The 25,234-nt window shown below is 33.9% G+C and overlaps 1 protein-coding gene across 1 annotated transcript in view; it reads right to left on the bottom strand.

Moving 5' to 3' along the window:
• LOC149419930 (uncharacterized) overlaps nt 1–25,234 on the bottom strand; it is a 595,518-nt gene that overhangs the window by 449,808 nt on the left and 120,476 nt on the right. The window contains exon 2 of the mRNA XM_089637383.1: nt 9,963–10,570. Within this exon, the coding sequence (XP_089493509.1) occupies nt 9,963–10,525 (563 nt within the window). The 5' untranslated portion in view covers nt 10,526–10,570. The remainder of the gene's footprint in view (nt 1–9,962; nt 10,571–25,234) is intronic.

The following is a 25,234-nucleotide window of genomic DNA, read 5'->3' as shown; positions in this document are numbered from 1 at the left end:
CGTACAAGTACGTATACGATTAGCATACGATTTTTTGATATCTTTATATGTATATATATAAAGATTCCTCTTTTACAGAGGAAAATGCTTGAATTTTTTTGTTTTTTGTAATACAAATGTACAGTTTTGTTCCGAAATTGATGAAATTTCGCACACCTGACCTACAAAACAAGAAGAAGGTCACTGTCTACATGAGATTTCAAAACAAAACTAATGCAATGTAGGAATCAGATAGGACGTTATAAAGGTAAATTTAGATTTTTTTCTTTTTCTAGATTTAGATTTTCAAATATTCCATAAAATTTAATTTCGCTTCATCTTATAACATAAATATTACCTCAAACGTACTACGATTTTAAAGAGTGAATGTTTACAAATATTTATCAATGTTTTCCATCCATGTGTGTATTCTGTTACCGAAGTATCAACAAACTTTTCACAAAATCTTTTTTTCCTTAGATATTGAACACTTGAAAAACGTGAAACGCTATTTGTATAGGTAAAAATTTATATTTCAGAGCTCCATGGCTCGTGATGAAAATAACGTAATAGCCTAAAAATAGTTAACTTGACCAATAAATTATTAAAAAAATGTCGCGCAAATATCAGCAGAGTACGTTTCCAGCTATATTTGTAATTTTGGGCATGAAGAGATATGTAAAAAAGTGGTTGCAACCTTCATCCATAAATAGAAAGAAAAGTACAAATGTTTATACCGAACTCTCCATACATAAAAGTACCTCCGTGTTCACTGTTTCTCGTTCTAATAAAACAACCTTCGATCTTTATGGGTGAAAGGTTAACTCATCTTGGGTCAGGCTAGATTAGGCAAGGATAAATAAGAACCAAAAATACTAATTTCGGTTATATGTCCGTGAAATTTTAGTTATTCACGTATGAATTATTCTTGCGTGAAAAATTCACGTTCAATGAACACAAATTTGCTTTAAATTTAAATCTCACCCTTTCAATATTGGAACTGCTTTTGTTAAGAATAATGCAGTCAAGCGATAAAGTAGGTACCCACCTATAATCAGAAATTAATAATAATTTCCTACTTGAAATGTGTATTTCATTTGTTTAAATTTTTGACAGATTTTGTGATTTTTCATGTTTACTGTTCAAGTGTTTAAGTGTTCATTCGAATGGTAAATTTCTGATCGTCTCTCTAATTTGTCAACAAGAATAATAATTATTGTAAAGAAAATAGATTTGTTTCTGAAGCAATTATTTTATAAACACTTCACAAATCCCTTGATTTTTCACGAGCCGCTTGTTAGTAATAAAATCCACGTAAAATGCGTGAGTTTACCACAAGTACACATTTATTCATTCAGAATAGAGGGATAGATTCTATTTGACGATTCACTGGATGAAGTTGCGCTTTTAATTCAATTTTCAGCACGCGAACTAGTCTCTTTTGATACCAATTTTCCGCTCTGATTAAAGCCCATTCTTTGAATTGAAAGGATTCAATTGCTATGTGATGAATTAAACGTGTGCGTAGGTCTGATGAGTTAAAACAAAGGAATATCACAGCCCAGTGGGGGTGGGGGTAAAGGAGCAAATAAGTGCAAAATATCACACTCTGATAAATACAAACTAATGATCTAACACATGTAACACGGATTAACACGGATATCATTGCACGGTTTCTCTACGCTATAAGTAAAGTAGATGGAAAATACACTGCTGAAGTCCCTGGCGTTGCCCGGGCTTTACCAGTTTTTCGAAATCAGATGTAGACAGTATTATTCCGTGTATTTTGAAGTGTTAAAAATTTCACCAACAAGTATAAAAATCTGCTTCAGGAGTGGTGATGGTTTTTCGAAGTGTGTAAAATTTCAACAAATCGGAATAAAACTGTAGATTTCTTAAAAAAAACTAACACCCACGGACAATCATTTTTTTTTGTATTATTGACCGAGCTTAGCTTAGTCCTAGCGTCCTACCGTTAAAGTTGACCGTTTTACATTTCGTCTGTCTGTAAATTATTACGTTCAGTTTCTGTGTCAAGGTGGTGGTCGTTTTAATGTAACCGTTAAGATTTTTTTTTTGAAATCGTCCTGTTTATTTGAACTTTCAGGTAACTTTTATGGTACATACCTGAAATTTTGAAAAAATAATTGTCATAGAGATAATGACATTTCCATGGACAAATCTTACAATTCCATATTTGAAATATCAAAAATGTTATATAACATACATGGTTTATAATTTGAGTAACTACCTACTTATAAATCTTATGATTTCAGAGAAATATTTGGTTGTCATTTATAAGATAACAGAAAATTATATTATTAAATTATTGAGAAAATTAAATGATTCATTGATTGACCGGTCAGTGGTTGAGTGGGCATAGCGCTTGGGTCTCACCCGAGCGTCGCGTGTTCGATTCCTCGGCTGGCTAAGTCCTCCATCACAACACAAGCAACATTTTCGGCTTTCTGTGGTGGTAGTAGGAGATTTTCAAACATTGTTGGGTAATTCGTAACCCGGGAATGTTTGTCTTTCTTTTTAAAAAAAAAAAAAAAAAATTACAATGTAAAGCTGTCTTAAATTATTATTTTTATTTTTCACATAGTTTTCTTGTTTCATAAAATAAAATTAATATGATGTACCTTTGTTTTCATACAGATATGTAAAAGTTAAATAAGTCGTAAATAAATCCGAAATGCGGAAGAGGGTGATAAGAACGTTCGAAGACATCCTACCTGTAACTCTAAAGATTTTCACGGTGTCTCCGTCATTTGATTGTCATATTACAGCCAAGTTCTTAGTATTTTAAAGGTTCAATATTACAGGAGCAGAGTGGTGTCATGGAGTAACATAGTTCCAAATGATAAAGGAGTAATACATAAGTTTCTGCGACACATTCGGGGAGTTCGCATACGTCCCCTAGTTATATATACTCATCATCCTTCCTGAAATTTGGAATGAACACATAGTTAAAATGTATATTACTCGTGAAATATTATTATTGTATGGCCATATAACTCGGTGGAAATTAGCGAAGCAACAGACCAAAAAATTTCGCATTTTCGGTAACACGAATTTTTACGCGAAATTTATTTATTTATTTATTTTTATACATATATAAATTACAAACAATCCAAAACAAAATCAACCTTTGTCTGTCCAACTGAGAAGGATTTCCGTTTCAGGACAGCCAAATTGTGTATTTAGTACATAATATTCTTACAATGGAATGGCGATGCTGTCAAAACAAATTTTGAGAACATTGTTGATTGCATTCGAAGTGACAGGATGGTTTCTTCATATTTGAAAGAAACGCAAAGATGTAAGTTATTACCAGGGTCAATTTGAATAAAATTAGTAATTGCATTCAGAACAGATGTATGGTTTCTTTCGGGTCACAAGTCTGAGATTCTTTCCAGGGCATTTTGGAGAACATTTACAATTGTAGATATAGTTAGAATTTCCACATTTATAAAACAGTATAAGACATATGAAACCTATAGTACTATATTTTTAGAATTTCTTAGGAAATGACACATTACTAGAACAGAATATATGCCGTATGACATATGAATTTCCATTTTTTTTTAAATTTTGAATCTTCATTTATTAAATGGCTAGTCATTATTATACAGTAATCGAAATAAAACCGCGCAAAAGATTCGTAAATTTAAATAATAACAACAATGAAGATCAAGTTATTAGGAACAAAAATAACATTTTTAAACTTGAAATAAAAAGTGACTTTAGATCCTTATCTCTCTTAAGTATAAAATAGCCTTTTGGAAGATAAAAAATAAAATTTGACATAATATTATCAACGCTATTATATTTTTTTTCTATCCAAGTACGTAGGAGTATTGACTCTGTGCATGTGATGTGTTTGTAGTGGGTGGAACTACTGGATTCCTCCTTGCATGACGAGTGTTGTTAATTCACTATTATGTTTACGAAAAAATGCGAAATTAGCAATTTTCAGACAAATAGGGCGATTTTTTGTGTTTTTCATACAATCCGCTTGGATTTGGTATAATAATACCTAAAATAAGAAAGTAATATAACACTTTCAAAATAATTCTGTGTCTGTGGTTTTGAGAAGCATGAACAACCGTTAAACGGAATTCAGCTATGTTACTCCACGTCAAAAACGCCTCGTTAGTGATTCATTTATCAATTTGGTTTTAAAAAAAACCGCGTTTCGCCACATTATTTGCTGAAAAATTCCAAAAATCAACCTGTTGAAAAGTACCATCGCTTTTGCTTTTCGTTCCACAAAAAATAACGCGAATTTCGCCAAAAATAAAGCGAATTTCGCCTAAAAAATTTGTATTTTCAGGTCCTTAATAATGGCTTATATGCTGCTGAATGACCATACGAATTTACTAGCATATATATATATATATATTTTATTTTTTAGTGATTAACCTAAATTTAATGGGTATTTTTTGTGAAGGGCAATCGGCCGAATATCATGCATATAAAATTATTTTCAATTAAATGAAAAATTCTCTTTCCTATCGGTGACTTTTCTTAATATTTCTAAAAAGCTCGTTAGAATTTGTTAGAGATTAATACGATTTAGTTTTACATATTTTAACTACCACATTATGTATATTATTAAATGTTTTAAAACGAACTGTTTTCTCTTCTGGCCCATAAATTAGCCAATGAAATAAAACAAATATAAGTTATCTGAAAATATTACATTAAATATAAGTCCCGTTTCAAATTACATATATTTATGTGTGGGTGTCTATGCAGGCAAAAAAGTCCAGCAAGGACAATAATAATTTTTAATATCTGAATTTTATATTCAATGTATTTTGAAACAGCGATACACGAATAAGAGTGGAATAAAGGGGACAAATAAAAACGTTTTATTGTGTTGTATATCTCCGAACATAAATACTGCTATTAAAACCACAAAATACTGTTTACTTCATAAAAATGTTGTACCAATTTAATTCAAACGATTTTGAAAATATTATATACATATTTTTTCCTTTGTTCCTTTTAGTCGTTTCTTGACAATCGATTTACTCGATCGTGTCGTGTCTCTCTAGCGCCCCCAGTTTCTTCTGCCATTCGCTTGTGCAGCATAAATATATTCTCCTGACTCTCTTTTCTTCGTCCATCTGGCTTTCAATTGTCCAATCCATCAAAGCGACCCTATTTAAAATGTATTAATTACATTTCTAGCATTTTTTATATGAAACATCTTTTGGCCTATGTGGATAAAACCGACTCCTGCGAAGCAAACGCGGAAAGACGCCTTGCACGGAACGACACTTCATTCGGCCAGCGTCGTGACACGTCGGCTCTTTCCGCCCGGCCGCCAAAACTCTGTGCATCGAAGAGTAAACTTTGTGAGATGTTTTGTTGCCGTGGAGCTAATCTCAAATATTTTTCTTCATTCCAAGTTTTTTGTTATGCAGTAGGGCTTTCTTCTGACGAATGAACGTGATGCTGTTATTATTTATTTATATTCTGTACAGGCACATCAAGAAATATGTATAGTATATTTAACCTTAGATTTTTTAATATAAACATATGTATTACGTATACATCTTTTAGATAAATGAATAAAACAATAAAAAGAAAAATAATTGTTTCATTATGAAAAATATAAAGACTTGTTTACCTTCATTTTAACTTTCAGTAAAAAAACAATTTAGATCTGCCGGGCGTACCGTGACAATTATTTTTTTTTCTTTTTTCAAAATTCGCATTCGTGATACTCAGGAACATGGCTACGCCAACAACACACATCAGGAATTGCATTTCTAGATATGAAAACAGTAAGTGACAACAATATTATAATGATAGGTTAACCGAACTTTACATTCAATTATCGCCAGATTGTGAGGTTATTATGGGATATACCCTAACGCAATTCGGTTCCCAGCAGTATTTGAAAGGGGCAGCGCTGTATGCCGCTGGTTTACCTGTTCCTGTTTTACCTGCCTCCGGGGCACTAATGAGATACAAACACGGGATCATGTCGCTAATGATGTAGTTGGGCTGTTGTAGGCGCGCCACCGAACATGAATAGTTGAAAGCGAGCTGTTGAATGACATCAGTTGAACAGTGAGAACACGAGTTCTGGATTTATACGTCCAAAGCTGAATTCTAGCAAAACTTTGATGGATAATATAGGAAAATCATGGGGAATTATTTGAGCTTTGCGGGTTGCATATTGCGAGCCTTCACTGTATTCACCGAGTAGACTGTTTACATTATGCATTCATGTTGAAAATTAATAAAACCATCTTAATCGTACTGAAAATAGATATATTTTGTTAGCAGGTATCGTGCTATCGTGATATCGCGCTGCGTCCGAGATTTTTTTTCTTTACTAAAAATTTTGTAACAGACAACACAAGGGGTGATGTTATTTTTTGACGTTGACTGAATATTCCTAAGTTCTATAGCTCAAGGTGGAAACACAGTTTTAAGCAGAAGTAGTTATTATTCTCCCTCGAGAATACCTTTAGATTTCTAAGAGAGAGAGAGAGAGAGCTTTGGAAATTTCAAGTATCGAGAGTTAGAGAAAGATTTACTGCACTTTGGATAAGATAAATAATACAAGCATTAGTAAAAAGAGCAAAATAAATCATTATAATTACTACCAAAAGCCAATGGAAGAAGAAATCGGGTACACTCGAGGAAGACGTGTCACGAGGGAGTGAACAAAATACTTCGTGTCAGATCATGTCAAAAGTCGATGTGCACAATATAAGAACAAATGAACAAAATACTTCGTCTCAGGTCATGTCAAAAGTCGATGTGCACAATATAAGAACAAGTGAACAAAATACTTCGTCTCAGGTCATGTCAAAAGTCGATGTGCACAATATAAGAACAAGTGAACAAAATACTTCGTGTCAGATCATTTCAAAAGTCGATGTGCACAATATAAGAACAAGTGAACAAAATACTTCGTTTCAGGTCATGTCAAAAGTCGATGTGCACAATATAAGAACAAGTGAACAAAATACTTCGTGTCAGATCATGTCAAAAGTCGATGTGCACAATATAAGAACAAGTGAACAAAATACTTCGTCTCAGGTCATGTCAAAAGTCGATGTGCACAATATAAGAACAAGTGAACAAAACACTTCGTGTCAGGTCGTGCAAAAGTCGATGGTACCAAGAACAATGAACAAAATACTTCGTATCAAGTCAAGTCAAAAGTAGATGGTACAACATAAGAGTATGTATGAATGTTAATAAAGACAAAATAATATATTATTAGATAAAAGTAATTGATTTAATCTTATATTTACAGCTTGTCTCTCGGCACTAAGTTATAAATAAACCTTTCCGAAAAGTTACGAGCGCCTTCCGACCGAAAACCCAATATTTAACCGTCTTTTAATAACAAAATCTGGCAGACGCCTTGTGTATCTTGCGAGGAACAGATTGGGTCTTTTCATATTTATACAGAGTTTCCCGAACGGAGCGACTCGAAGCGCAGAAGTGGCAAAGTTAAAATTTATAGTCATGGGGTGGTTTTTCGGCCATTGTCGCAATGGTCGGACGGTTCTCCCTTGGCTTTTTGCTCCCCGTTACTTCAGACTAAGCTATTTGACTGCAAGTTTGCCTTTGTTGGAGCACACATTATTCGTGATCGGAATTTCCTGGCCTAGACTTTGATACCTTACATACATTCTACTATAGTCACTCGGAAGAAATCATTCTAATAAGAATCCATTACACTGATGTGAATTGCAATTTAAACAGAATTCACCTTTTGAAATGTCCATTCATAGTACGAATCTATCATCATATTTATAATATATAAAGAAGAGTATATGTGGGTGGTTTTGTTTTTTATACAAATCTAGAGTTTTATTCCGAGTTTTATAAAATTATGCACACTTCACCTTCAAAAAAATTACTGTATATATCTGATTCATTACTAACCCTGCAAAAATTAAATGTATTTCGAGTGAAGGTAATTTAATGCACTGAAATTGTAACGCATGTAACAGAAATAGGGATTACCACGGAGCTTTGCGTAGCAGGGCCATACTCCTCTTTTTAGACACTCTTTCTAATTAAACAATTGAAAAATATGAAACAAGCAATAAGATGTCATGTTCTTCTATGGTAGTTTCACTTGCATATGTACAAATTTTTTCAAACTTTTTGCCTGTCAGTTGAATATTTTAAAGCTCCATAGCTCATGGTGGAAATATAGTTAGAAACTTGCCATTTTAGTATGAAATTTCTTGGAATTTCAATTCCAGACTGCAAAAGCTGGGCAAATTTCACAACGTCATTAATATCCCTCCCGAATATTGCCGTCTGGTAATTTCAGTCGACGACCCCATTTGAGTGTAAGTTGGTCTTTGTGACGGGCGGCGCACATTATCCGCGATCGGTATTCGCCTCTGCGACTCACGGGTATATGGCATTATACTGGGAGTAAGTCACAAAGGGTAGTCCCCGGAATACCTACCCTGATACATTGTTTGCTACGAACTTCCAGAGACTGAGTAGGTAATTTGCACCTACCACCGAACAGAAAATACCAAGAAATGTGATATGTACTGATTTGAAATAGAACTTACGTCGCCAAAAAAACGTCACTTTAATCTGCATATCTTGTAAGTTGACGGCCACCGTGGTCGAGTGGTAGAGTGGTAGAGTCCTCGACTAGCAAGCTGGAGGTCACGGATTAGAATCCCGGCGTGCGCAAGTAAATTTTATTCGATTAATTTATGTTATATCGCAAATTGTTCATTTAAAATAATAAATATGGTTAGTAAAGTTTGGTAACAGATCTGAATAGCCAGGCACTTCCCCACCTTCCTCTTCAATTTCACACAAACTAAGATAAAATTGACCTTACTTCTATCATACAGACACGCACTTCTACCAGCTATTCTCTTCAGTGGTACCATGCCTAGAGAGTTTCATTAGGGCGCACATGGTGCATTCTAGAACAAACAATATTACAGAGCCGCGGGCTAGAAGCTCGGGTCTCACAATAGGAAACCAGGAGCCTGGATTTATAAAGCAAGGCCGGATTATGTGAACATTGCGTTTAGATGATGCAGTGTTCTTGTTCTACTCAGAAATTAAAATAATACAGGTAATTACATACATCCTTGGTATACACCTGAGACCATTAAACAACAATAGGCTGAAAGAAAAGAGAGATAAGATGTGGCTGGAAAAGGGTAATCAGAAAATAGGTGCTTTTGTAAAAATGATTTATTTATTTTAAACCTTTTTTCAATTTAATGAATATTCATATATTTTGGATACTGACGACGAAAATAGAAAACTTTACTTAAGTCTACATATACGAGTATTCCATAAAAATTACATGATTTTTCTTATAGTGGTAGATACTCTGAGTATCTATCTCCCTCTTGAAATATTGTCATTCATAATCGAAAATTTGCTTGAAATCAGCCGTGTTTGGTAACCATACTTAAATAGCTAGGCACTTCCCCTCTCCATTACCCTCAAAGCCTACCCAATTTCTTGGTGATGTCCTAGTCTCACTGGCTCTGTTTGGACGCAATTATAACAAAACAGCAACAAAAATAAGTATTGCCCTGTTAAAAGACACCTACTCAGAGTCGACACGTTGCATGAAATTGCTTTAACCGTATTTGGAAACACAATCTGAATAGTCACGTACTTCCTAATATTCCTCTTTCCTACCTCGTCCCTTCAGAACATGGGTATTTTTGTGCGATAATCACATAAAAAATCAGTAGATAAAATTTAAGTCAAGAGAGAACTGGAGGCAACTTAGACAAAGACTGATAAAAGGACATAAGAGCAACTCTTCTAAAATTGACAGGTCATTTCAATAAAAACATATATTATCAAATCCGTGAGATGTATTTACTAACTGAGATTGTATGGTAGTAAAATTATCAAGATACCTTTAATGTTGTGTAAATTATGTTCCTATAATGTAAAGACAAAAAGGAATGGTAATAATTTAGAAATCAACTTACTTGCAATAATACATTCTGCCATCTCTCCCCGTGTGCACCGTCCATCCCTCCTTGAGGCTTTTCTTCACGGATTCCAAAGCAACTTCCGGATTTAATCCACTGGCACTACCACCACTCACTCCCGAACTAGGCACTGAACCGATCCCCAACCCGGCAGACAATGCTGCCCCCAAACCTGCGCCAGACCCCGAATCGAATCCCGCACCAGACCCAATTGATAAACCAGTCGCGAACCCCATCCCAGAATTTTTACCCAAACTAGAAGACCCGGCGTAACCTGAGCTGCTTCTGGATTCAAATGTTCCGTTTCTAGAATCAAGTGTTCCATTCCTTGGGTCATACGTCCCATTCCGGGTTTCAAACGTTCCGTTTCGGCTGTCAAATGTCCCGTTTCTCGGGTCTGGAATTCCGTTTCGGTTGTCGAAGGTACCGTTTCTCGGGTCCGAGGTTCCGTTTCGTGGGTCAGGCGTGCCCATCGCGGCGTCCCCGCTTGGGGTCGGTCCGGCCGCGGGTCCGGCCACCCCCTGAAGCAACATGCCCGCGGGCCCTCTTTCGTTGCTCATGCACGCATCGTTACCTTGTTAGCGAACTTTCACTCCGAAATTTATCTGGAAAAGGAGAAAATAAAATTGTAAGAATTTTTAAAGGTTAAACAAAGAAACAAGAATATGACTCGGGAAAGAAGTTTGCTAATCTCGACTGAGTGAACTGTGGTTTCATGGAATTTTCTATTTAATTGCAACATCAGTATCTATCAACGCGGAGTTTTGAAAAAATCGTTTGAAATACAATAGATTCCACAAATCAACTATTGCTTAATCTATCTATCTATTTGTTTATGTTCAGTAGGTGAAAGATTTTTAAGGTAATGATTTGCCCAGTGTGTTTTTAAAAGGATTTTTTTGTTTTTTTTTTTAAATGTATGTGTTTTGGTGTAATTTTCAAGAAAATAGATCTAGGTTCCTGTAACCCAGATCCTAACATTTTTGACGTTGTTTTACACGCTCATCCCATGAATATGAATTTCCTAAATAGAGTTATTATTAAAATATTATAAGCACTAATTAGTCGCCTGAAATATCCATACAAATTGAAAATATCTCTCGGGTACAAAATAAATGCCGCCGGCGGGAATTGAACCCGCACCTTCTGATGTCCAGTCAGGTGCTCTGGACCACTGAGCTACGTCGGCTTATTCCCAACCCGCCAAATAATTCAATATGTACTAACAATTCAATCAACAATTACTGCTTATTGCTTATAATAATTTGTCATCCTTTGTTCTGTGCATAAAAAACCTTGTCTTATAAACATTAAAAAATAATAGTGTTATTTTTCTCCTCTAGGTATAGGTATATTGTATATGTCACCACCCAAAATCATTCTACATTAATACAGTCCTTATATTTCAAAAATGTAATAAAGTACACTTTTATAATTCATTTTTAAAATTCAGCGATAAATGCTAATAAAATAAATATTTTCAAAAAATTCAATACACAATTAAATTCAGACTTGAACATAAAAACTAACCCAATTTCATGAAAATAAATGTGAAATGTTTAATGATTACTTTTGATCCAACATAATAAGTGATTGTTATCAATAACCAAAAATAACAAAACTCGTATTTGTATAAAGTCTGCAAAGTTCTTGGTTAGGTTCGTTTTTCTGGGTAGTAATAATTACGAAGTAAGCTTGTCGAATTTCTAGGGAAATAAAACTAACTTATGGAAAGGTGCGCCCAACTGTAAATTCCTTGGAAGGAAATTGATTGGCGTTGTTTGAACTTCATAAAACGTTGATTTATTTATTCTGGAAATTTCCAGCTTGGCAACTAGGATCTGGAACGTCGGACCCACTTCGTAAAAATGTGAGTTTTATAAAAAGAAACTGATTTTTTTTTTCCAGTAATTTCAAAAACTTCAGAGATTCCAGACGAGGTGACACTAAATAGAGTCCGTGCTGGAAGAGGGATAATAAAACTGTAGAGGAAGAACAAGGATGTATGAAAAAATTTATATAAAAGTGTTATCGTTTTCCGTTTTACCTATACACGTCCCTGGCCTTTTGTTGTTCTCTCTCCAAGATTAAACGTTCGAAATGAATGCCTTTTTTAATCGATTATTATTAATATCGGGACTCATTTATGCTTATGATTTCACACGGATAGTTGCCATTAAAGAAGAAATAACACTCTGCGACGGTACTAAATCGTTAAAAAATGGCAACACCTTTAACATAACCGTAGATCTTTTCTTTGCCGTTGCCATCAACAATCATCAAAAAATACATACGAAGTTTAAAATAACGAATAGTAATACACGTTCACAAACAGTAATCTGTCCATATTTTCAATTTGGAAGGCGGGTTTGGGTACCGCCGCTCTCGGAACGATTTATTGGAAAACCAACACCTCTGTCAAGTGGTTCGCTACGTTTGATGATTTAGCAGGGGTGCCCGGGTTCATCGGGGAGGTGTGTTCAGGATGCGCCTGCTCACCAACTACGTGACGTGCCGAATCGGGAGAGGCTGGTTTGGGGAGACCCTTTGACCTCTCCAACTTGTCTCTCTTGGTCTTGCACCGCAGGGGGAGGTATAGATGATTCGTCCGTCACTCCTTGGCACACTAATTCCTAGATTCCTACCCACCCCTCATACCTTTTTCCTTTCCAGAACTTATTCAGGGAAAATTATTTTCCCCAAGGCCTCCTTTGTGGGGTTTATGTAAAAACAAAATAATAACATATAACAGTCTTTCATCCGTATTATAAACATTCTACGAAATAAAACAGCAAAATTTTCATATAATACAGTTAAAACAATAACACGACAGATTTCAAATAATACCCACCGTTAAAGAACTGTACAAAAATCGGTACCAAAATACAACACTTCTTTTTTCATCCCAAATCCATATGAAAAGACATATTGAAACAGTATAGTATAATACGCCCATAATGATAATTTTATAACATGAAGTTAATGGAAGAAAAATCAGGGACGTCGCGTTTAATCGACTACTCAATACTCAAGGCGAAACAAAACTAATAACTGGGGTTTGCTCGAGGCACATATTTCAATTGGTTCCATGATAACACAACACAGTGACAACTCAACACACTTTTAAAAAGTGATATATAGTCAATAGAAACGATGAAAAAATTTTTTTTTAACCTAACCTAACCTACTTAACCCAGTAAAGTTTTTGTTTCATCACTTTCCATGACTTTATATAAATTTTTAAAGATGTGATGATTTATCCGGTCACCATTTTAATTAAATCCGACGAAACCGTAACTGTATTAACTATTTTTGTCAGAGCAATACCTAAGGTTAATATATATTTAAGGTTAATAAAAACAGTATTAACATTAAAATGATTTTCCTAAAACGTTCTGAATAAATTATACAAGGTTTTTTAACTAAATTGGCGGTAAGTAGCATATTTTAGTTATTAGTAACTTCCAGAGGTATTCAGTCAGAAACATCTGAGATTTTAGTTATTAGTAACTTCCAGAGGTATTCAGTCAGAAACATCTGAGATTTTAGTTATTTGTTGATCAGAATTTTTTTAAACCCGGGAAAGACCAATTTTCTAGGTTTCTCAAGGCGAATTCGACCGTAGGTCCGTCCAATGCGTCAGAGTTAAATGTTTATTGCGTATTGAGAATTATTGGTTTTGAACACATCTTCGATACCAGTTATTCCATCATTGGCTAAAACCTTTTGACTTCCTCTAGGACCATAAAGGAAAGGCACCCTGCTCCTATCACATCTAGAATCGATCACGGAACCAATTGGACTCCATTTGAATTTTATCGTTCCAGGTGATTGCATCGTTAGAATAAATATAGCTAAATTGCGCTTGTAAGGAGGTACTTATGATACATAAAACTATCTATCCTACATCCAACTGAAAATTAAAAACTATTACTAAGGAACGATAGTTTTACTTTTTCCTTACAATTCTGAATATTTTTGTAATACAGAGTCTTCCTTAGATAATATTATGGGTCTATTATATAATATATATTACTGCGCTTGTAAATACCGCACAAGACAATCAACTTTCGAGAGCCTGTGGGATTAAGACATTCAAATAAATTGTATGTTATTAATTTTTGTAGGTTCATAAATAGTTAATTTAAAAATAATATATGATATATTTGCGGCATGTTTCAGAATAAAAGACACTCTCACCATCGAAAGAAAGACAAACATTCAGAATTGAAATGTTACTTGAAATTATTTTAGTTGTGTTTGTTGACCAGTGACCAGATCTGAATGGCCTAGTATTTCTCAACCTTCCTCTGCCCAATCTCCTTCCTTTCCTCACTACTTTTAGACTCATAACATACCCCAATTGAGGATGACATAGTCTCACTGGCTCCAGGCGGTTGGGAATTTACATTTAAAAAAAATGATACGAATGAAGATGAGGAAGAACAAAGAAGCCCATTCTATGTTTATTTTACCACCATAAGTATATGACTGTTTGTGTTGCGACGTTAACCGACAGTAAACACAAAAGCTCGCTAATTATGTGCTCCTAAGACTTTTGTAAACCCGATTAATTTGGTATATTCCCTGCAGACAAACATTTCCTATAAATATACAGCCGCATCTCTATAGAAACAGAATAGTGAGAATAGAATATACAGATAATTGAATTGGGCTCCTTCACCACGACAAAACTTTTACAAGCCACAAATAAATAAAGGAAAGGATGTCTGGAATGGTTGGCTTTCGAAAAATAATACTAGAAGATTTGTATCTGTCGTCTACAACTGCATGGCTTTTGGTTTTAAATGGTATAATTTAGTTTGACTTCTATGCCATGTGTTATTTTACATTTATTTTGTTGTTTGAATTACGTAAATCTATTTGTTTAATTGGAACTATCCTTTAAAACTTCATATTTTTAATGATGACCGAAAACACAAAATTCCTATGGTCTGTCTAGTGTAAAACAGTCCTAAATGACGTTTTTCGTTTTCGGGTTCAGTAGGATCCAATCTTTCCCTATAAGTAGTCGGGTTCAATTGACAATGTCCAAAACGACAAACCGAGTATTTTTTTAAGTATTATATTATGTAGTGTAAAACTATGTTAAGCACGTGGCACAATTTTACATTCATATAAATATTATACAGGTCCGGGGGTATAGTGCATTAACCTGGGGGAGGGGTTATTCTACATGATTTTAGAAGTAGAATGAATTTAAAAAAATTCGAAATTCTGACATTTTCGTAGTTTTTAGGTAAAAAAATTGTTTGCATGGGAAAATAAAAATTGTTTGTATGGGAAAATAAATATTCTTCTATGTAAAAATATTTTATTATTGAAGACAATATTAGCGATTTCTTAGAAAAAATCTGAAACAGAAAAATCAGAAAAGGATACGGTCACATCTAGGACCCGTGTCACGTCTAGGACTAGTGTCCCGGAGAGACAAGGGTCCTGGGTTCGTGTCCTAGATGTGACCGTATCCTTTTCTGATTTTTCTGTTTCAGATTTTCTTTAAGAAATCGCTAATATTGTCTTCAATGATTAAATATTACAATTTGAGGTTTTACTCAATAAAGTTATTCCGAAAAATAAGTAAAAATATTTTAGTATGGGAAAAAATTTTGGAATTTCGAAAAGACTTGTATATCTTTTTTATTTATACTATCATGTAGAATCACATCCCGAAGTTAGTGCACTTTACCCCCCGACACCCTGTACTTCCACCTTGTTTTTTTTTGTGTAATAGTGTACCTAGAAGAGCAATGTAGGTATTTGGTAGAGTTTTATGAAAAATGTTTTCCCTTGATTGCCTAGTTCTTTTCTTTTTAAGTTATTATTGAAATTGCAAAACAATCCAAAACATCTTAATGTCGGTTAGGTTTGTGTTGCACTAAATAATGTCTTTGGTTTCCGTGATCAGCCTAAACCAGCAGTCCGAAATGCCACTATTTTAAATACTTATAAAATAAATATACCGTTATATTTAATATACTATAAATTTTAAAAATCTTTAATTACTTGTAACGTCTCCCTCTAGTCATACTTTTAGGTAAACTAAATCAGGAAAAAAATGCTCATCTATTGTTTATCGTTTAAGACAATATATTATAGTTCTAAAATTATAGATGATATTTCTAAAAAAATGTATTTTTAAACATCATGAATACCTTTACCACGCAGCTCGTATTACTGCGTGTGTAGGTACAATAAAGCAAGTGCAATAAAGCTAACAAAAGATATAACAATAATGTATTGTCCATAAAAATGTAACGGAGACTTTATAATTATTACAAGTGCACGTGTGCTACATACACAGAACAAATAATAGCACTAGAAGTGCCTCCCATACAAATTTGAATGGAAACAAATTTTCCGTTTAGTTTTTTTTTATTTTTTATATTTGTTTATTCAGTTTTTTTTTGTACTTTATTTTCTCTTACTTAGATCTTACGAAACTGATCAATCAGTTTAATTGTAAGAAATCTCTCACTTTTTCTATTTATTAGCTTATAATAATATATTTAATTTCAACTTGATATCTTGATCCACAATATTAATTATTTTTATGTTTGACGGAGGTAGAACGATCTAATTTTCGTTTTTATTTTTGAATAACATGTCTCATTTTTAATATCTTCTGGTAATGAGTTAAATAATTTCAAAATTTTATGTCTTTTTGTTCTATCTCCGTATACATTTTGCGATATTTTAATAATGAACATTTGTGCTTCTCTATGCCTAGTAGGGTAGTTAGTTATGGTTTACAGGTTTTTTGAATTCTGTGTTCCAGAATTCATCTAGCGTTAGTTGGTAATCTATCCTACTATGTATAGAGAGCACATTACACAAAGAAAACATTTTTTTATAATCGCCTTCACATAATTCTTTTTTTTTTGCCTGATATCAATTTTAGGAAACGGATTTGTAATTGTTCTATTTTATTTAAGTACGTTTTATACGTTAATCCGTAACTATTTACTCCGTATCCTATAATTGATTCCGCTAATGCATTATATTTACAGTATAATATATTTGTATTAACAAAGTTTTTTAGGTGATAAAATTTCCCTAATATGGATCTTAATCTATTACATACATTTTCAATGTGATTTGACCAGTTAAAATTGACATCTATTGTAAGACCAAGGTATGTATATTGGTAAACTTTTTATATGTTTGGGCATTTACATGGCAAAGATTGGTTTTTTGTGTGAAAACAATCGTATGAATGACTTTTTATATGCAGTTCTTTATCCTGACAACTTGCATATGGAGAGTGTATAAGCATATATTTTGTTTTTTTTGCGTTAATAATAATTCCATTGTCGTGGGACCATTTAATTATGTTATTTAGGTCTGTTTGTAAAAATTCCTCAATTTTCTGTAGATTTCTGTCAGCACATATGATGCAAGTATCATCTGCAAACATGTAACATTTACAACGTTTTATTACGTTAGTTATTAGTCCAATAGTCCAGCGCTCTAACTCATTTACACACAGCTGACATCTTAGATCTCCATCCCATTTGAATTTTGTACACAGTTTTGTATTGGAAATTTAAACTCGGATTAGGCAACATATTTGGATCATGAAACACGCCCACAAGGCAATTCTTATGTTATTCTTTATTCCATTGCTACATATTTATAAGGAACTAGTGGGCCCCGCAATGCTTCGATAATACTAATGTCTGTCTCGGGCGTCTCTGACTTCTTCCACCATTCACTACTGTATACCACAATGTTACTGTTAAAAAACTACATTACATCGACTCCGTATCTCATTCCGGTGCAGAGATATTGCGTTAAGTATTCCTCGGGTGTCCTCGACTTCTTCTAACATTCAAATCATTCTCTAAACCAGCGGTTCCTAACCTGGGGGAAATTACCCCCGCGGGGGTAATTTCCAGCGGTTCCTAACCTGGGGGAAATTACCCCCGCGGGGGTAAAATTACTTTTTCATTTATCATATGGCAAATAAAATCGTAAGAACATATAATTTATTATGATTAATAAAGACTATTTGTATTCGCATGTATTGTTTTCTTTGATAACAAGGGGGGTTAAATCAATCTCCCTGATAGTTCATAGGAGTAAGAAGACTGAAAAGGTTAGGAGCCGCTGCTTTAAGCACTCCTGGCACTAAAAAAATACACTTTCATATTTTCAGCGATATCGGTCGACTACTTTTCGAATTTTGCGAGCACAAACATAAGCAGGCTGAATTTTTATATATAAAGATAACATGTTAGTGTAGCAATTCAATTATTCACTAACTTCTAACACGTAAATTATTTTTAACAAAACATCAGCACTTCAAAGAGAGGTTCCGGAAGGAGAAAGCAGGTACTTATTTTAGTATAATGTCCTGGGCTTGAGAAACCTCGTTCCATACAATAAAATATGAAACATGCTAATGTCGGTTGTCGGTGCATGGGTAAGTAAGTAATGTGAAATATTCCTGCGTGATACGTAAATTATTGAAGTTCAATGAACTGAATTTCAAAATTAGAAATGCTTATGACGTCGGACAAGCAATAAAATGGGTTTCAAAATTATTGAATGAATTAATAAATCTTTACTCGAAATGCGTATTTATTTTGTTTAAATGTTTAACAGACGATTAGATGAATTAATAGAGTTAAGGAAAGTTACTGGGTTTCACTGAACTAGGTCCAGTGGACATACTTTAGCGGCCCGTTCAAAAACATATTCATTGAATAGCCACCGTTTTCATAAAAGTATTTTTTTAAGTTTACTAACATTCGGAAGGTAATTTTCGTATTATTAAAGGCAATGAATTTTTCATAATTATTTTTTTAAATACTTTTAGCTTCACAAATCCTACAATTATAATATACCGTGGTTCGGCACGGGTCTGGGCTAGTTATAAAATAACTTTGTTGAATAGTTGTGACAAAATTTCATCTAAGGGCTCAATTCAAAAGCACCTCTCATACATGGAATCATTATTAATAAATTTACTTTTAATTAACAAAAGCCCAACACCTCTAGAATATTCAAATTGAGCTTGTTTTATGTCAACAGACCACCAACACAAAAGTGGACGACTGTAATATCCCGCTTTATTTGTCCTTAGGGGCCGAATTAACTTAGTGAACAATGTATCTACATTGTACAGAACATTAAGAAAACTTCCATTCCGTTGACGTTAAATATTAATGCCAAAAAGAGCAAATGACAATGGACGGAACACATCAAACAGAGGATGGAAAATTCATTGGCATCCAAAAGAGAAGCAGATAAGTTCAAGACCAGTAGAATAACGACATAAACAATTTTGAGAGAAAAAATTAAAACACTCGTAATAATACCCAAAATCATCAAAATCGTCTTAAAAAACAGTGCAAAAACCTAGGCGTGGGTAGGTAGGTACCTACCACAAAACATCATAATAATAATAAAATTATCGAAGAAAGCAAACATTTTGTGGCTTGACATTATATAAATTTAAAAACAATACATTTTTTATATAGGTTGACTATAATTGCATCTTTATATTTGCATTGTCCTGGAGAAATTGAGGGCAACCGAATCCGGTCGACCTATATAACTCAATAAAGTAGTTTAATATTATACTTTAAATTATTTTCTTACAACTAAAACTTGTAACTAGTGTCGCAATATTAAACTACAATGAGACGAGTTTGTGTATGATGCAAAACAACTCTGTATACAGGTAACTAACATAGGAATACAGATACATATTCTATGCGTCGAATCGGTAAAATTAATCTTTAAAAAATTATCTCAACAAAATTAACACACCAACAACACGAGCATTATCAAGAAAAATTTCACTACCCCTTCGAAAAGTACTAATCACAGACACAACAGTAATAGATGTATGTAGGAATTATTTTATTTGACCTATCCCTATTGATATTTTATTCTGCGTATATTTTCGTGTATTACATCATTCAAATAAATTTCTTGATAAGCTCTAAGAACAAGCAATAGAGTTATAGCTTTTAAAAATATATTTAAAGCACATGGCAGTGCAAGAAACGTAGAAGTGAGAGTACGCGGGGTGGAAACTTAAGTAGGCGTTCATCCATCATTGGCCAATGATGATAATCTTCAACCTTATTACCTTCGAGATAACCATTTAACACAGAAACAATTGATAAAAGGGTAATAATTGTTGGTGTTTATATTGATACAGCTTTGGGACTCAATCCATATCCCAAGGTCCCGTCTAGAATATTGTCATCTCCATTGTTCTTGACTTTCATTCAAAGTCTTACCTAGTAAGAATGAAGACTTCAAAATAAAATCAGCAGTGAGATGATAAGTTTTCAACATTTGTAATATTGCCGTTGTCAATGGTGTTTCATCTTGTCTTGTTACCTACAATTGGATCATTCTCGAATATTGGCCATTGAATCATTTGAATTGCGCAATCCCAAAATAATCGTCGTGTAGTGGAATTAAAAATAATTGTGTTGTGAGATGCGCAGCTAAAATATAAGAACTTAAAAGGTGATACATGTGACGTGATATACTCAAGAAACAAGCGTCTATTAAAGGTAAGACTGTATCCTTTCATCCTCTCTATTCCTACTTTTAAAGCGATCGAATTAGCTTCAAAAATCGATTAAAATTTACAGTCCATTTAAATACATTATCGCTTAACAGCCACTCGGGTGTAAACAGTTGGGGTAAGTCAATAATAACAACTTTAGATAGTTTTCTTCATGGTGGTACAATAATAAACATATTTCATCATTTTAGCCTGAATATTGGAAATTAAAAAACACATATTTTTCAAGCCGATGGCTACCAATAAAAACGAAGCCATGTTGCTGTGGGAATAATGGCTACCATTGGCGATAACTTTTAGGTGTCATTGGTTAGAAAAAGACTCCTAGGTGTTATTATTGATCCGGTATGAACGGGGCTAAAAACTTTATGCGACAGAATCACGTAAAGTGGATTATAAAGAAAGCAAAAGAATTAATCCGATTATTACCACAAAATTGTGGGTAGTGTTAAAACTTGAAGAAATCTAATAAATCGTCTGGTAAAGGCTTAATACAGCTTTAGAAAGAATAAAACCAAACAAAAGGAGAAATAAATCAATAATCGGTTGAAAACCAGTACAAAACTAAAAAGCAGAAAATACGTTAATTTAAAGTCTGAAATGGTAGGTATAACTTATTCATACATACTCTTCTATTAAACCAAAACCTCTTGATTAAACTGATTGATACATGGCCCGACTGTATCTGATCCACTAGATAGTGCCTTTTCTTCCTCAGGCGTCCAAGACTTCTTATACCATTCACATTTGCGGCATATATTCTCCTTACACTCCTTTGTTCATTCGCTCCACATAGTCAAAACTCTTAAACGGTGAGCTCTGGCGTCATGAAATTCGCCCAGCATTTTCTGTCAGGAATTTACAGATCAACGTTTGTGCATGGTTGACCTTTGGCTATGGAACGATTTGCCAGCTTCTGTGTTTCCTCCCACCTACAACAAGGGTCTCTTCCATACTCATGTTCACTCCTTCCTCCCTTCAAAAAGACCCTCCACACGGCATCCCCGAAGACGATTGAAGTGTGAGTTATACCAATTTAAAGGAAAATTTATGTCGCCATTTTGTATTTATTTATACATATATTATTTTTTTACATTAACCCCACACAGGAGGCCTTGGGGAAAATAATTTCCCTCAAGTCCTACGTCTTCTTCGGGGATGCTGTGTGGAGGGTCTTTTTAATAAAATGAAGGAGAGGAAGTTCAGGAAAGGAAAAAATTTGAGGTAGGAATCAGGAATCAGATGGGTCAAGAGAGGCCAGTTGGAGAAGTCAAGGGTCTCCCCAAACCAGCCTCTCCCGATCCGGCACGCCATGCAGCTGTCTGAACACACCTCACTCGATGAACCCGGGCACCCCTGCTAAATCACCAAACGTAGCGAATCACTTGGGGTGACCTATGGCAGAGGTTTTGGTTATCCAATAAATGGGCGACGGTACCCAAACCGGCTTCCTAAATTGTTGATGCAAGAATTTCTATATTTTTAAATGTTTGCAATTTCGTCCGAAGTAATAAATATCCCGCTTCATCAATTTAAAAATACCCATATGTATGAAGAACGAATAAGCACTAGAGCCTTGAGACATTCACATGTAAAATCTTTTAACATCCCAGTTTGTCAAACCTCCTATGGACAAAAAAGCTTTAAATACAATGCTATTAAGCTATTCAATTCTCTACCTATTGACATTAGAAAAACACAAACTAAAACTTTCTTTAAAATTGAAATCATTGATTACCTCCAATAAAAATATACATTAAAAGTATATTTTATCACGTCCATGTTTGATCGTGTGAGGAATGTGGAGATCCGCAAAGAGTGCAAGGCTGATGTAAGCGTAATGAGTAAGATTAAGAAAGGGACGCTTAGATGGTTTGGGCATGTAGAGCGAATGAGCGAAGATAGGAGTGTAAGGAGGATATATGATGCAAATGTGAATGGTAGCAGAAGTCGGGGACGCCCGAGGAAGACATGGCACGATCAAGTGAATCAGATACTCGAGTCGGGCCATGTCAAGAGTCAGAATAATAGAAGAGTATGTATGAGACGATGTATGAATGTGAATGAGGCAAGGAGTGTGTACCAAGACCGTGTTGTTTGGCGGTCCGTCCTCTCTGCCTACCCCTGCGGGGAAACGGCGTGATGGTTAGTTAGTTAGTTAGTTATTTAGTTAGAAGTATTTCATAAAATATTAAAAAATTGTGCCTACTGTTTATATATTTATGTATAATTTGCCTTTTGGTCAAACTGAAATTTAATTAATTAATTACATAAAATTATTATCGCTTCGCTTTCATCTTCTACATTCATTCTTGAATTATATAATTTAAAAAAAAAAAAAAAAAAAAAATACTGATTTTATTTTATCTGGCATTTTCACAATATTGTGTAAACTAAAACCTAGTTAACAACCACTCGGTAAATTGCCATCTCAACACAGGCGTTCCACACCTAGTGAGATGGGCAATACGTCACTATTGTAACTAAATGTAATATTAAAATAAAATAAATAAATAAAAATAAAGCACGAACTTACTTGCAGCGCACAGACACGCCAACATAGATTTGTTTCTTTAGTGGTTGTGAGAAAGAAAAATAAGCACACAAACATGAATTTATGGAATCTTTAATAATTATTCCTAACCACCGTTTTTCAATCTCAGTTTTCCTTTGCAAAATCCATTACTTGTTGAGCATCCTTGACAGAAACGGTTGCGCCTTTTTCACACAAAACTAAAATTTGGATACGAGGCTAAAACACCAAGCTGAATAATTATTTTTAATCAAAATGTATAGCAAATACGTAGTACGGACATGTCCTACGTTTTATTTTTGTTCGAAATCATAAAAATAGGAAGCTTATGGTTTTTTTCACTATTTTAGAAACTTTCAGAATTATTTAGAAATATTTTAAAATATGTATTTTACACTACCTACTTTGTAAATATAATGAAATATAAAATAAGATATATCCGATTTATAACAAGTTTCTCTTTGAGTTTTTAAGTTAATGTATGTTATTTTTAAAGATAATATCTATACATTTGTTTTGCCGAAACGTTAATTATGTGGAATTCCCTCGATAGAAAATAATCGCAAAGTATTTTCCGAAAATTATAAAAACACGTTTAGTTATGCTATTTAATATTTGTTAAGCATGAAAAAAATCATATGTATCTTTAAATGCAACTAAAGCATTTGTCGAGAGATTTTTGCTCTATTTTAAAAGAGTCGTTTTTTATGAAATATTTTCAGCATTTTCGCCTTGTTATTAACTTTGTTCAATATTAGCGCGCTCCCTCTAACATTTGTATTTGCATATCAAAACCATCTTTAAACGCTTGCTACGTGTCCTTAAGTACGTTATAATGTATTCTTCAAACTGCTAATAAATAGCGAAGCTTTTTACTCCCCTTGTTGTCTATCTAATAAGGTAGCTCCCAGCTTCTAGCCACCCTGTAGTAATTTATTAATTTATTTTATGTGAGCCAAGCAGATAAGATTAATGGATAATGTGATGTGAGAGGCCATTAATCATGCTACGGGCGGTTCTACTGCTACTCCCCGGAATGGGAAATCTCCGATGGATCTATACTAATTGATGAGGCGATAAGTGAGGAAACTTCACCCAACCTGGTGGGACCAAAGCAAGCGAATCCAACCATGCGATTAATCTGAGGGAAGATGCCAGATTGATACTGGGTTGTTTAATGTGGGTGGGTTGAAGCAAACATGTGGTAATTGTGTACATACTAGCGCAGACCCGTGAAAAATCATAGAGTATTATAAATGTAGGATTTGTGGAGCTAAAAGTATTTTTTTTTAAATTGCTTTTTCCATCATTGCCTTACAAAAGAACAAATTTAAATTTCGAATGTTAAAAAATCACGACAATTATCCAATGACATTATAAAAATACAAGACATGTTATACTCGTACTAACCGAACAAAAAATATAGCACCGCTTATGAGAAGGATAGCAAAAAAACTTCCAATTTGCTGTAAAGATTTTTTAACACAAGGCTGCTTTTCGACTGATGTAATTATTGTATGTACGAGTAAGTTATTCTTTGTAAACTTTGTGATAAAAAAATATGTGTGTGCTGTATAAACAGCCCGCTAAAGTATGTCCACTGGACCTATTTCAGTGAAACCATGCGCGTTACCTCAGTAATGTATCTTCACTCTATTGATTCATACATGTCAAACATTTAAATAAAATATATACACATTTTGAATAATAATTTCTAATTCATAAAATTATTTTGATGCCTACTATAAAGCTTGTCTTAATTTTTTAAATGTGAACCAATTAATGGGACAACAAAGCTGCATATCTCGTGATGGAAATAAAGTTGTATTTTTAAATACCAAAAAAAATTATATCTAGATAATCTGGACCATAAAACTATTTGCCGATTATGAGCGTATTTTATCTAACAGTAATTTTTTATAGCGCGTTTTTGTTAGTAGTTACGATATTCGATGTTCTTCAAAGACATAGCGACAATTTCCCAAGCCCTAGGCAAAGGCCTTGTCTACACGCAACAAATAAATATACAAATTACCTCTGGTTTGGCTAGCAAATAATACATTGCTAATATTGGCATCTTTGGTTCTTTTCACATTCTAAGTGAAATAAGTAATTTACAAAATAAAACATTTATGGCGGCTGAATTGCTAATGCAACAAGGGG

Source organism: Hesperophylax consimilis, chromosome 11 (genome assembly GCF_061612785.1).
Source record: "Hesperophylax consimilis isolate HC1 chromosome 11, BYU_Hcon_1.0, whole genome shotgun sequence".
NCBI lineage: Eukaryota > Metazoa > Arthropoda > Insecta > Trichoptera > Limnephilidae > Hesperophylax > Hesperophylax consimilis.
The sequence above is the reverse complement of the archived record's forward strand: the minus strand, read 5'-3'. Positions and strand labels throughout refer to the sequence as shown.